This window comes from Diplotaxodon limnothrissa, linkage group LG2 (assembly GCF_057381915.1).
Source record: "Diplotaxodon limnothrissa isolate DT_005_m linkage group LG2, D_limnothrissa_male_GT1.1, whole genome shotgun sequence".
NCBI classification, from domain to species: Eukaryota; Metazoa; Chordata; class Actinopteri; order Cichliformes; family Cichlidae; genus Diplotaxodon; species Diplotaxodon limnothrissa.
The window spans coordinates 26,176,666-26,191,698 of record NC_140597.1 but is presented as its reverse complement, the minus strand read 5'-3'; the positions used below and the strand labels follow the sequence as shown (position 1 = coordinate 26,191,698).

The 15,033-nt window shown below is 41.2% G+C and overlaps 1 protein-coding gene across 2 annotated transcripts in view; it reads left to right on the top strand.

Annotated features, from left to right (window-relative positions):
• The first annotated feature begins 2,086 nt into the window (after positions 1 to 2,086).
• The window catches only part of ablim3 (actin binding LIM protein family, member 3), a 34,742-nt gene continuing 21,795 nt past the window's right edge, over positions 2,087 to 15,033 (top strand). For both annotated transcript variants that reach the window (XM_085369143.1, XM_085369134.1), the window contains exon 1: positions 2,087 to 2,234. In XM_085369143.1, the coding sequence (XP_085225269.1) occupies positions 2,087 to 2,234 (148 nt within the window). The remainder of the gene's footprint in view (positions 2,235 to 15,033) is intronic.

Sequence of the window (15,033 nt, the reverse complement as noted above, 5' to 3'; positions counted from 1 at the left end):
TACGGAAGTGCTATTGTTTGAACCATTGCCTTTGCACTTATCAGTCAGGTTAGTGCTGCCAACATTGTGAGGAAAGTTATGGATTTACAGAGGCTCCAGTGTGGGAGGTGGGGAGTGGGAAAAATATGCTTGCATATTTCCAGTGCCCACAACCCTGTCCAGAGTGAGAAAATACACAGCTACAGTTATGCATACATGCACGTCCTCGTGTTCACGTGCACAGTGAATATCCTGTTGTCAACTTCGAGGCACGCAAGGAGCGCTCAGACTCTGAGATGTGCAAGGCCCTTAGACTGTTTAAGTGATGCCAGCCCTTTGGGATTCACTCGGTGAAATGGAATCGGTAGCACTGTCATGGCAGCCCATATGCTGCTGCTGCTTTGACTTTAGCAGCGCAATCCTTCACTTAGCTATTCAGGTAGTCAAGGCCAGCTGGTTACCCAGCCATTACACCCCTTCCACAGAGAGTATGACCTCTCATACTGCTTTGAAAGATAGAGATAAATAAGTGATAAATCCCAGCTCTTTTGCCATTATATATATATATATATATATATATATATATATATATATATATATATATATATATATATATATATATATATATATATATATATATATATATATATATATATCAATATTGAATGACTGGTTGTCCATTGTCCATTTCTTTGCCTGTGGATTCAAGTGTGTTTACAACCCAGAGGAGAAGATGGATCTTTAAAGAGCCCTTAATAGCCCAAGAGATTTAGATTCAGTTAATAGAATATTTCTACCTTTTTTCCTTGTGTTTGCATTTATTCCGATACTCTTAAGGCTTTCTGTGTGAACGTGCTTTCCTGACTGTGTGAAATAGCTATTGGGCTTGCAGGAGTCTGACATGTAAGGTATAATGAGGTAAGGGGATCCATCTCGCTTTCTCTACTGACACAGCAGTGTGTGTGTGCGTGTCTATATGTGTGTGTGTATATGTTTGTGTGTGTCATCCTGTATAACTGTGTGAAAAATAGAGACAGTGAGAGAGAAAGCCTGGAGCTTACCAAGCTTACATAGGTGTCAGACCTCACAGCTTCAGAGCAAGTGTTGACAGAGCTACACACTGATCTTATTGTTTGAACTGCACACAGTGGAGTCTGTAATGTACTCTCTCCTCAGATAACACTTGAAAATGAAAAGCCGCGTTATGTCTTTCACCCATTAACAGAAGTATTATCATGCTGTTTAAAGAAATGGTCTGTATAGTGCTTTACTTGGTCCTAAGGACCCCAAAGCGCTTTACACTATACACAATCATCCACCCATTCACACACACACACTGGTGATGGCAAGCCACAGTGTGGCCACAGCCACCCTGGGGCGCACTGACAGAGGCGAGGCTGCTGGACACTGGCGCCACCGGGCCCTCTGACCACCACGACCAAGACTGTCCAAGCCGGGGCTCGAACCGGCAACCTTCCGATTACAAGACGAACGCCCAACTCTTGAGCCACGATCGCCCCAAGAAGATAGTGTGTATACTGTATAGTTTCTCTGAATCACATTTGTGTGACTGACAATGGCAATATCAAACTACATTAGTATGTAATTTTGAGAAAAGATCATCTGCTGCGATTGCAGCTGAGCTTGATTCCCTGGCCTGCTTGAACTCATACCAGACTCCGTTTATACTGCATATTAAAATCAGAATACTTTATTAATCCCAGGGGGAAGTTGATTAAATTTAGTTTAAGAGGGCAAGAATTAAAAAAATCAAGAAATAGTATTAAAAAAATGGCAGGAACGACGGCAACATGTCCATGCAGGTTAATGCACACACACACACACCCATGTATATAGATAGATATAGATATATATATAGATACAAGTAACTATAACTTGGTGTCTTTAAAAGCTAGCATCAGTTACATATAAAAGGCCTGTGAAGCTTAGAACTTTGTCAGAGGTTGAGAACTGCAAATGTGCTTTGAGAGAGAGGAAAACTAAATCTTAAGGAAACTGGGAATGGGAACAGTCAACACAACTTTCAAAATTATGTTTTAATGTGTGTGTTAGCGGACCATAGCTGAGTTCAGTAAATGTTCTTTTTATGCCTTCATCAGCTTATCGCCAAGACTCAACAGGCGGTCAGCGGAGCTCTGGGCCAATCCGGTGCCAGCGATGTCGGGAAGTTTGCAAAGGCGAAGTGGTACGAGTACAAGAGACCCACTTTCATGTCAAGTGTTTCACCTGCACCGGTAAGAAATGAATCAGTTATATAAAAATCACACAAACTGGAGCTGCCTTGCACAGTTCCCAAGCCTGGGTGGCCATGGTTAGAAAGAACTGGGAATTCCAGTGGTAGGCCAGAAACAAGACATCTATCTTGGTCACGTCTTCGTCTGCTGAGCACACACCCACATGCACGCTTGCAGATACTGCCCATGCACTTTTTCATCCGTCTTCTAGCGTACATGCTGAGTGCTACTATTAGTAAACGGTGGGGATTGGAATGGATCAGAGGTGCTTTGCAGGCGACTCAGGCTCCTGCTAAGGTAGCCTGTTAATTTGCTGGCAACTTAAAAGAGATTGTATGCTGTGGATTAATGAGACTGATTTAGCTTTGCAGTGGAAGAGCACCGGTGACCTCCAATAGAAACAATGGTGACATAGTCACACACCCTCTTAGTGTAGGAGTTGTGTGGAATGCCTTTCACTTTTGTAATTTGTGTTTGTCTATTGTGTAAAGCACATTTACATGGCAGCATGCTCTATAACATGTTTTACTGCAGGGTTAATTGACATTTTGAGAGCTACACACCCAGGTAAAATGTACACTGGTTATGCTGTAGACTTTGGAGGCAAAATGTATTCACACTGTGACCAACTGACATTCAAGTTGAGGGAAATTTAGGAGGTTGACAGTCTGATGAATGGGATTTGTATTTTTATGTGGCTCAGCAAAAATCAGACTGACTCATAGTTCATTTCAAATGCAAAACTGACATGTACAATTGGCAACATTTGCAGAGTGAAGGGCAAGTCTGAAAGGGGCTCGTGATAAGCACGTGTCTGTGCATGTGTAAAATGAAAACTGGAAATGAAAGAAACGAGGAATGCTGTTTGTCACACTGCTGTACAGCCTTGAGCAAGCGCTCTCAGAATTATGTTAATAGTTCCACACTAAAACAAAGACAGTCAGTAAGTTGTGGGTTACTTATCGGTTCTTTGTAACATTTGAGACCAAAACTGTTACAGGACAAATGAAAAAGGAATCGCTTTGCCACATCTTTTCTGTAATATGTTTGCATTGGTAGCACGAGTTGCTTAGAGGAATGGTTTATTATCGTTTAATGCTCTACAAGGGATTTGGAGCAAACATTTATTATATTATATTATATTATATTATATTATATTATATTATATTATATTATATTATATTATATACACCCAAATCAATCGACAGTGTGCTAAAAGAGTCTTGAGCCACGCCTCATTTCTTTATATTTTCCTTCCAAGCAGCCAAGCTTTCTTGTACATTTTTAAAGTGGTTTTAATCACTAGTTTGTAAAGGATTTGTAAGGGTCTTTAAAAAAAAATTCTGTGGACATTGGCTACTTTTTCAATCATTCTCTGTTCAGTTATTATACCTGACCATTTTAAAAGGAATATTTTTTTTATAAAGCCCTTTAATTATGAAGTACAAATTATTCAAGCGCAAAAATAGCGAGGGATGAACCAGTGTTGCATTACGCATAACAGCTTAACGAAGAAGCATTTTTTTGTATCTTTAGGCACTTTGCTAGCATCAGTCTGTTGCAAAAACACATAATTTTTCCCATTTCTTTATATGAATATTTGAAAAGTGCCAAAAATAAAGCAGTTTGACAAGCACAAAACTTTATGTGTGCACCAACAAAACGAGAACAAAAAGAGCTATTAGCTGAAAGCTTGGCAAATCTCAGCATCCTGTGCAGCATGTCCGTAAAAAAAATTGAAGAAACTGCACAATTGAAGGACAAAAAAAGAAGAAGTGACAGAGCTTAAAAAGAATCAAATGAACTGTTTCTGAAAGTCATGTCCTTAAGAAACAGCAAACAAATGAGCTAATAGATGCATCTGGTCAGATTTTCATCCACCACGCAACAACATCGTGAAAGTGTACAACTGTTAAAGCGTGATTTAGGGTCCTGCAAATTTGTCTGTCGAGGGGGGTTTTTACCCATCGCAGACATGCTCCTTTGTAGTCCTCCAAAATCCTAACTGCATCCAGTCACTGCATCCAGTGACATGGAGTTAGCCAAATGCTGATTGGTTGACAGGTATGGTGGAGGAGCTCACCAGGAATGGAAGAACTTCAGAAAAAAGATAAAAAAAATACACAAAAAAAAGCACAGACAGTAGTGGACACCTTTTATTGTTTTTAACACTAGTTTCCCATCAGCTCTTTGAATGTTATAGCTTTGCTCTTCTCCACGGCTGGCTGACGCACCAACAATAGCACAAGTAAGAGTTGTCCACAGACTGGTTGTACCACATACTTTGTACACTGCATACATCTGATAACAGAGCTCTCTGCAGGTGCACGGGTTATCCCAGGACTACCAGCGGAATATGAATACACTACCCCTGCTGAACCATAAATTCGCCTTCATGCCTTCATTTTCAGCATGACAATGATCCCAAACTCACTGCCAATGCAGTAAAAGCATACCTGGATAAAAAAACCACACAATGGAGTACTGTGAGTCAGTGATTGGTCACCCCAGAGCTCAGACCCCAACATTTTTGAAGCAGTGTGGGATAATTTTGACACAGAATGGAACTAAAGGCAGCCGACATCCAAAAAAGAGCTTTGGAATGTCCTTCAAGAAGCCTGGAGAACTATTCCTGTAGACTACAAATGACAAGAAAGCTTTGCTCAGAGAGTTCAGGCTGTGCCAAAGAATAAATGCTGTCGTACCAAAAATTGAGTTTCAAGCTCATTAGAATTGTGCAAACTCTTCCACTGTAAACATTATTCAGTGCAAATTTTTAAAAAATGAAAAAACAAAAAAAATATTATTTCTTTTTTTTTTCATTCCCTGTTTTTTTTTTTTGTGAGACAGGACAACTGTCTTTTTCTTTTTTTTAACACCCCGACAACTTTTTTACATAAGGAAACGTCCTGAGTAGTAGGGCTGGGCCATATCATACCGTTCACAGTAATACCGGTATAATGTTGGGCAACGATAAGAAAATGAAATAGCGCGATAGAATATGGGTAAAACGCGCATGCGCAGTGCATTTGTTTTCATACGCACATGACGGAAAAAGCATGACGGCGACGGAGAATGTGAAAGGCGAAAGCAGATCGTTGAATGAAGCAAATGAACCAGAATTGGTTTTTAAAAATGCTGCAACTTCAGTGGTGTGGAACTGGTTTAGCTTTCGTCCGTCAGATACACAACAAAGCACTATTTTTGGTAGAGCATGCTAGCGGGCCGTCTTTATTACCGTGGTTTTTTGGAAAATACGGCACACTTAAAATCAATCCTTTGATTTTTCTGAAAATCGACAGTGCCCCTTATAATCCCGTGTGCCTTATGTTTGAATTCTGGTTGTGTTTACTGACCTCGAAACGATTTTATGTACACGGCGCTCGAAAATCTGTCAAATATTTTAGAACGACTTTGCTAAGCTACGAAGCCGCACAGCTTGATGGATTGTCGGAGCATTACGGCTGTCGTAGGCAGGAGCCTCGCGGAGTGATATGTACTGTGATACTTCAACATAACATTACGGTATTGTGTGTGTAGAACCTCTTTTTAAGTTTTGTGGATATTATACATGGTTATGCTGAGGATATGTCGGCCAATTTCCACTGGAAATGCCTTTTGGTTAATGTTAGCAAGGAATTTGCATTTGCACTGTTACATTTTTATATAACTTTAATGCACATAAAAAACAGCTGCTTGTTTAAGTGAAAATACATTGATGGGTTTTTTTTGCACTAATAAAGTTGTGGAGTTGTAAAGCATTTTGTCTAGTGTCAATTATATCGTCAGTTATATCGTTGTCGCAAATTTTCAAATGTATATCGTGATAAATATTTTTGGTCATATCGCCCTGCTCTACTGAGTAGTCTTTAGATAATCGTGAAGCAATGGTGGGTAAGTTGGGTTTGTTATTCTCTGCACTACAGTGCTGTGCAGCTCCCAGACGTTCTACAGTTGATAAACTCACAGAAGGCTATTCTTCTGAGGATTGTTGTTACATCTAGCTGTCACACATGTAAAAAAAAACAAAAAAAGCTTATTGTGCACACATGCAGTCGTGTTTATAAGCACGCACGTCTACTGTATACATGTGTGCACGCTCACTGTGGTTGTGTGGGGTTGCTGTGGTAACGATGTGAAGGGGCACCCGGGCCCTGGTTGGTGGATATTCTCAGCATCTCTATGGTCCTATTAACCAATCGAAAGGCTCTGTTCTGTGCCCCAGAGAAAAAGGGGGGCAGAGCACCGAAACCGAGCAGAAAAGAGAAAAAGAGGGGGGATGGGGGGTCGTTTGTGTCGCCTAAACATTACATCATCACTAGTATAATGCCAGTCTGATTCTCACTTTCTTTTCTTCCTCTTCTTCACACTCGTAGCAGCGCGATGCTAATGGAAAGCTGTCACTGATCGCATCATCTTAGCCTACACCTATCTGACAAATCTCTCCCTTCGTGTTCCAGACAGTTCTCCTGCTCCCATGAGGCAATGGGGGACTATTGTGTGGCCAGGCTCTGACACAAACCTGCCCATAATATGCTCTCCCGTATGGACTGCTGCACACCCAGCAGTTTTCTAAAGCTTTTATTGTTCAGTGTGTAAATCCCCCTCACACACAAACATGTTCCATGTTCCGTTGAACTTCGCAAACTCCATCTTTCCCCTTTTGTCTGCATTGACTTTGGCTTTTAGTTTGTTCTCTGTATATTTTTCGAGAGTGTAAAAATGTCCTGAATGCATTGGTAGGATTTTTCCCGTGTCTGTCCATCTCTGTCATGTGTTTTTTCTGATTCTTCTTCTCTCTCTCTCTTTTGCTTTCTCCATCTTCTTCTTTTTCCTCATGACAGTCACTCAAGCATGAAATCAATTTCTCATCTCGGGGCAGGATGACATTGGCAAGCGGTGTGTGCAATTTGGAGGCTAATGGCTAAACTGTATTATGCCAACACACCGTAGTGAAAATTCACTGCCCGGCAGCCAATATCTTTATCTATCACTCCTGGTTATGAACTTTGAGACCGGGATGTGTTTCATCATTTGATTTTGCGCTTTCCTGGCCTTTTTTTTTCTCTTTTTAGAAATCAGAATGAGTGCGCAGGTTATTGACCTTGACCATTTCCTTCATCTTCACTGTGAAACTATGACAAAAAATCTCCCTCCTGTTTTTCCTACTTCTCCTTTTCTGTCTGTATTGCATCCAGCCCCCTTTTCTCCTCAAAAGGGCTGACTATGCCCCACTGAATAGCTCCTGATCATTCAGTCTTAAAAAGTCTGACACTCTCAGTTACTGTCTCCCACATTCTCTTAGCATGTAAAAACACATATGGACATACAGCCACATCATTTATCATTTCATTCTCCCTCTATCTTTGCCCACACTTATGAACCTTCTGCATGCTACATTACCATAATTCATCTCTCATGCATTAGTTAGAGGAGGAACAGATCACTAATCATCTCATTTGAACCCATTATACCGCAGCTGATTATGGCATGAAAAAGCAGCCACGCAATCAGCTGGAAAATATCAAGACAAAAAAAGAAGAAGAAGTATGGAAAACGCTGAAGACAGAAGCCAGCTCACAGAATGATTAAACAGCCCCTGAATACATGCATCCTGTAGCGCTTGTCAGCAGCTATAGTGTGTAACGATGGAGTGTTCTATTACTGCTATATGGGCTGACTAGTGCATACTGGTTCAGTGACATAGTGACCACATTTACCCAAAGCATAATTGGCACTCTTAGATTCCAGCAAAAACAGAGGGAGCCTGTCAGTGTCACAAGCATAAGGCTAACTCAAACATAAATCAAGGTGCTTGCTTCCTATGCAGCCAGCTCACAGACTAACAAAGAACACAGACACAGAGAAGCAAATATCTAAACAGAGCAGGAGACAGATGCAAACACAGACACCTTTGCACATAAACTGCAAACCTGCTCCCGGTAGTTATTTATTTTCTGAGACAAAGCAGATTTCTCTCATAAAACAGCGCTGAGGGGAATACAAGATTTATTCAGACAGGTCAGATAAATACTTGACTGCTCTGCTAATGCACCCTTTCTGGCTGATATTCTCACCGGGGCTTTTATAAAGTAGCAGCATCTTTGGCTCTTTCTCTGCAGATCTGTCTCAGTCAATCCAGCCTCCCTTTGGAAGCCATCAGCCACCATCATATTAACATCAGCCTACTGTACTGTACTGCCACTGCTCTCTGAAGGCAAGGGGAGAGACTGTAATGGAGAGAAGTACAGTGGGGAGTAGAATATAAAAAAAACAAAGAGAGAAATAAAGACAGCAAGGTTATGAGGAGAAACAGAGAGACAGACACAGAAAAAGCACAAAAAACCACACAAAAAAACGAGGGGGTTACAGGAAAGGGGAGCTTCCTGTAGCTATAGCAACCGCTGGTACGCCGGTCCAATCACCACGCCAATGCATGGTTGCTAGGGAGAGATTCTGGCGGAGGGAGAAGGGAGTGTGGCAGGAAGTGGCGCTTTTCCCTTACGACTCTGGATTCGGTTTAGATGGCAGGCATTATACCTCTGTTCGTTTCTCATACGAACATGGCTTTCACATACTGAGAACCTTTTTGTTTCCTCTAGGTGTGTCTGTGTGTGCTTGCTTGGAACAGTGAGGTGCAGCTTCCTAGGTGTGCAAGTGTCTTCTTCAGAGAAGGAGTCTTTTCTTGATTGTAAAGAAGAAGCCGTGTTAGACAAGCGCATTCGGACATACCGACAACTGGAGCATGTTTAGGGCTTATTTCAAAGCGTCATCTGTAGCCGTCTGGCTGTCTCTGTGTGTCTGTGATCTCGTTCATGTCTTGTTTTCCCTTCCCCTCAGAATCTCTCATCAGCTCTCTTAGGGTTAAAAGCTGAAGGCCTCAGTCTGCTGGTATGAAGAGACTCCACTGGGCTACCATCTGTCTCCATCAACTACAGCAGCCAAATATGAGGGAAGCCCTGCCACTCATGCATGCTTTCTCTCTGCTTTAGCCTTTAGCTGTCCACCCGCCTCCTCCTTCTCTTGCCCTTTCCTATAAAAGCATCTCCGTCTATCTTCTATTGCCGTTTTCCTTTAGACGTGCTTGAATCAGAGCTCAAGGGGTGGCAGCACTGTCCAGTTGGTCCAGACAAAAATGTCCCAAAAACTACTGGATGGTTGAACCTTACTACATCTCTTGATATGGATCAGAAGTTTAGTTATTTACTGAATTCACCTGATTAATTGTCACAAATTTGGTATGGATCTACAAATTCTTCATAGACAATGAATTCATGCTGTCATCAGTTCACTTGTATGCATATTGCTAAGTAGTGAGCTTTAGCATGCTAATACATTAAATTAAACTGCATGCACTGTAAAGTATGTGCAAAAGCTCAACCTGCATTACCTGCATATCAACTGTACGCCTCTTAAGAGTATTGAGATTGAAGCGCAGTGCCTCACAGAGCTGCTAGTGTGCCTTTTGTCTGTCTCCTCTTCCTGTTTGTCTGACCCCTTCTTCCAGCGCCCCACGATTTGGCACAACTTGAGAAAACGCATTATTTACTCTTGAAGTGTTCCCTCCTGTCAGAGAGCCTCAGATCCGGGGGGACAGGGAGAGGGCAGCGAGGGCCCCATGTTGGTACCACAGATGTGCGTCTGAAGTTCTTTCTCTAATGAAACTTGTCACTGCCCCACTACTAAATGTCCCTTTGCTAAACTATCTGTGACTGCCTGTATTTTCCTGCAAAAGGTTGGGAAATTAGCACAATGCTGACAGCAATTAAAATGTGCCGCGAGGCTACTTTACGGTACTGCAAAAGCATGTCGATTCACTTAATAGCACATTATGAAAATCTAAGTGTGGCGTAATAAGCAGTGGGAAAAAGTTACAGTGACAGACAGAGCAAGGGAAGGAACACTGTAAAAAAAAGGCGAGGTTGTGTTGAGGTACAGCTCTGTAGTGGTGAGAAGAGAGGGTGCAAATTGAGATAAAGCGGAGACTTTGTGCTCAGAGCCACAAAAATTTGGAAGCAGTCTTGAAACGGAAAGTCACAGACAGAGAAGGGGAGAAATGGGGGGGGTTTAAGGAGGTGACGGACTATTTTAGAGTTCCGTTTTGGGCTGACTTTCAGAAGGGAATTTTAATTGCGTCTGTTGGCTGGAGATAAATACCCAATCAGGCAGACCCCCCGTGGATGCCTAATCAGTGCTGTTATAATGACCACAGCTGCAGACACCAGCCTACATGTTAACCTCTAATAAGGAGACTTATTATCTCTAGATGCTTCCTGCACGGCCCCAGAATGAAATACATCAAGAAGACAAGCGTCATCCTTTGGTTTCCCTCATTAGCATGTCATTCAGGGAGAGAGCATAAAACAAGCAAATAAATGAAATTAAGTGTTTGATCTAATTTGGTTCTGCAAAGCTCGTCTTTATTTAGGCATTTAAATGACAATAAATCTCCACGTCTCCACGGAATAATACACATTTCTTACACAAACAAACAAAACAGTCTTTTTATTGCCTTTTGAGTTGTGCACATCGATGTGGGACGTGCACAGTAAAAATCCTCACGGTCTATTCAGAGGATATTAAAGCAGACCAGAAAAGTTTTCAGTCAGTTGTGCTGGGCTCTTGTTTTTATGGGTGTGTGCCCTCACCCATGTGGTGCTGGTTGTGTGGCTCTAACCAAAATCTTTCTTCTTAAAGCCAAGCTGGGCCACAACTGTGCAGCAGCAGCAGAGACACCGGATTCACTCCCAACTCCACCCACTGTGCTGGCACCTAAAATTCTGAGGGATGAGCTTAGAAAATATGCTTGATGGTCACAGTTGAATTGGGAGTACTTGGAAAGTAGAAGGACTCCTTCTGAGTAGGCTTGTAAAAGTGGAAAGCTTTTTAGGAAAGTGTTATGAATGGCACTTTTTTTTTTCAAATATCTAAAAAGTGTAATTTTCTTTTGGTTACTCACTCAGGTGCACATTACAAAGTGATTACCCTGTTAAAGCAAACAAGCAATACTTGTAGTTTGATCTGATGTAATGATTGATTCGTAGTAATAGGCATGTTTGTAGTTACAGAAATATTGTGGAAAGTCTTTAAATCCAATAAAAAGAGTAGCTGCAAAAATTCTCATTTCATCATTAATGTCTGCTAAAGGTTGTTTGTTTAGGTTAGAACTATATAAATCAGAACATGGTATAATCCTTTATGTCACAATTACAGTAACAGAGAACCTGGCTACAGATCATCAGATTATGAAAGACGAGGTTTGGTATTTACAGCTTCCCGTTCAACTATAGCTTCTCCGAATGAGTTACCACCAGTACCACCACCACCTCATCACTCAAACTGGGACCTAGCTGTCTCTAGGGCAACCGTGGAAGGTTTATATCCTCCTGGCAACTGGGTAAGGGGGGAAGTCCTTTGCAATGCAACCGGCTTATCGCCTGAAGAAAACAGCGCGATAAGCCAACAGGTGAACCACACATCTCTCCCGTCCAATCCAGGCTGAGCTGATCAGTTCAGCTGGCTGTGGTTCGATCCAGCATCCATATGCTTATATATACAGTGCATTAGGCTAATTGAGCAGATTTCACTTATTTAGAAATCAATCTGGGCCAAGACTGAAAAGCAAATCATTTTGAGAACGAGGGTGGAGAGACTGAGGAAAAGGAAAAGAGAGAGGCAAGCGAGAACCAGACGAAATGAATCCAGTCATTGACTTCAATTTAGTTTGAGAAGATGAAAACATTGTTTTTATTAAGTGATTGGCATTTCAAGACACAATGATTTTTTTTTCCATGGTGAAAACATTAATAGAGTGGAAATATTTACCCTCTCATTCCCTTTTTTCCGTAAAGGAACTGGATAGCCTGTGATTTGGGTTTCTGGTAAGAGCCTTAGTAAGTCTGGCTCAAAATGCAGTCGAGGCACTTTTTGAAGCTATGTGCCATTGTTCAGTGGTTCTGGAAATGTGGTTGGCGCAGGCACACACACACATTTATATAAACAAGCTATTTTATATCTGAGAGCTGTGGATCTCCTTATGGATCTTCTTATGCTCCTCTACTGCAAATCTGCACCCACTGGGCCTCAATGCCAATGACCTGTCAAAATGATAAAGATCTGCTGCGATCGCATCTCAGTGTGCACGCTGTCCAGTTCTGTCATGCTATCTCTGCATACGCAGTGTGCCACCTCATCGGGGATGGATTTATGTGTCTCCATCCTCCTGAGGGAGATTGTTTTGTTTTTAAGTGAGGGCCCATTGATCTTTTATTACACCATTAAGTCAATGTGCTCCACTCATAAACAGCTTGAGATTAAATGAGCCCCTTTGAAGGGTTTATGTGTATGTCTGCATGTCTGTGAACTCTCAGCCTGCCAACAAAAATTGAAAACTGGGCGGCTGTAGGGAGCCAAGTACTGCCTAGAGCAGTCTGTAGTATGTGGCCAGTATAAATCCATTTTACATCAGTAAGTTATTGGTATTGAAGGTGATTCATTCCATCGTAAGAAGAGTGATGCCTTGGTAAATGAAGATGTTTATTTACTGTGGCAGTCATTTAGCAGCAGTTAACCTGATACTGTTAACCTACTGATTTTCCCTAAAGCTTATATTTCCTTTACATATGATGATGATAGTCAGTGGTTTGGCTTCAGTGTAGAAACACAGGAGTTTCTCATGCATCCAGAGTTTCACAAAATAACATCATGGCATTCATATTTCAATGCATTATTTTTTTTTCACAGTTATTGAGGTCAGGGTCGTGGTGGGAGGCTGTAGCTTATTCCAGCTGTCATAGGACAAAGGGTACATCTTGGGTAGGCCACCGCTCCATCATCGGCTGATTAAAACATCTGAGTGAAAATTAAACACACACAGAAACACACACACTGGAGTTCAAATTTAGAAACATGGGAGGCAAATGCTGGATGTGTTTCTAACTCACTGACCATTGCTTGCAAGACCTCCTGCTTCACCAGGGACATGTGATGTATTTCTGCACAGAGTCTGCTCTGGTCCAACAACACCACAAGTTCACCTGTCTTTTGGAGGTCATTTATGCAAGAGTCTCTGTGTTCAGCAGGTGATGTTTCCACATGGAACAAGCACCATAACAATATCATGTCAAAAAGAGTTTATTAATACTTACCAGCTCAGACCTACTGCTTATGGTGTTGATATAGTTTTTAATACATAATTTCCTGACATCATAAACACTGAATATTCTGTCTAGGTGTAGTGATAATTTAACAGTCACTTAACGTCCTGGAGGATGGGTTTTGTTTATTTTCTAACTGCTGCTACATGTTATTAGCTACTTTCACGGGACTCTATGCACTCCTGTGAAAATTAACTACACGTCATGATTTAGTATCTTGTAGAACCACTTTTAGCACTTGGAATAATTGTTGTTTTGGAGGAATTTTGGCCCCCTCTTCTTCACAACAATGCTTCAGTTCATTGAGGTTTGCAGTTGTTTGTTTATGCACCACAGCATTGAGGTCTAGACTTTGACTGTGCCACTGTAGCACCTTGTTTCTTTCATTTTCAGGTGGTCTGTTGTAGATTTTCTGCTGTGCTTGGGAATCACTGTCCTGTTGCATGATCCAGTTTCAGTAAAGCTTCAGCTATAGGACAGATGGCCTCACATTTGAGTCTAGAATACTTTGGCATAAAGAGGAGTTCATGATTAGCTCAGTAACGGCTGTGTGCCCAGGTCCTAATTGTACTGTCATGAAACTTAAGATCTAAAATGCTAACTGAGGTCTGTAAAGTCTGAGATGTAGCGCTTTTGTTTTTTCCAGTTCCACTGAGCATTGCAAAGTCTGACCTCTCGATGGGAAGATTTAGGGATTGTGTTAAGACACATCTGAATGCTCCTAAACAGCAAACTGTCACAACTTCTGGTTTCATAGAGGAGGTCACACTTGATATATGATCACCTATTCAAGTGCATATAGAAGAAATCTGGTGATACTTAACCTCTTGAGGCCTGTAGAAGCAGTAATGGTTTACTTAGTTTTTCCGTTATGCACAGAACTGCATAAAGTCACTTTCTTTTTCACATGACTGTAAAGGTCTAAGATATAGAAAAACACAGATTGTACACTGAGTCTCTGAGTCAGAAATAATCAATTGTTATGAATAATGAATTAAGTTACCACTCCTTTGCTATGTGCATATAAGCACACAACTCACTTGCTTTGGGGATACACATATGGATTCTGTAAGGGAGCCTATAAAGCAGCAAGGAAAGACTTCTACAAACAGCCTGAAGCATGAAATTCAACTAGAATTAAATTATGGTTTGTGACATTACCAACCTTAAACATGCAAACTGACATTTTGAGTTCAGTCTGATGTGTATGGACATGTGTTCACACTGAAATGTGGGGAAAAAAACATCAGGTTTCGATTCAGGTTTTGTTATGAATGTAGAAAAAAGACCCCTATTTGATATTAGACCAATGTTTAGTGAGAAGTGTTTAGATAAGAATGATGGCTGGCTCCATCTGAAGCTTTGCCATCTGAACTGTTATAGTGGTTGCTGCTATGTTACATGATAATTGTATACTATACAGAAGTCTAATTACAGTGCCCGTGTCAGCAAATGAGTAATTACTGGGTCAAAGCTATAATGCCGAAAGAGAGGGTGAAGTTCAGCATTGGCAAAGGTTTAAATACTCTTTATGTTGGTTTCAAGAATTTCTCATTTGGCTAAAACAATAAAAGAAACCCAAAATGTTTATACAAGTACCTCTCTAATGACCTTTATTAGTGCAATATGTATCAGGTAATAAT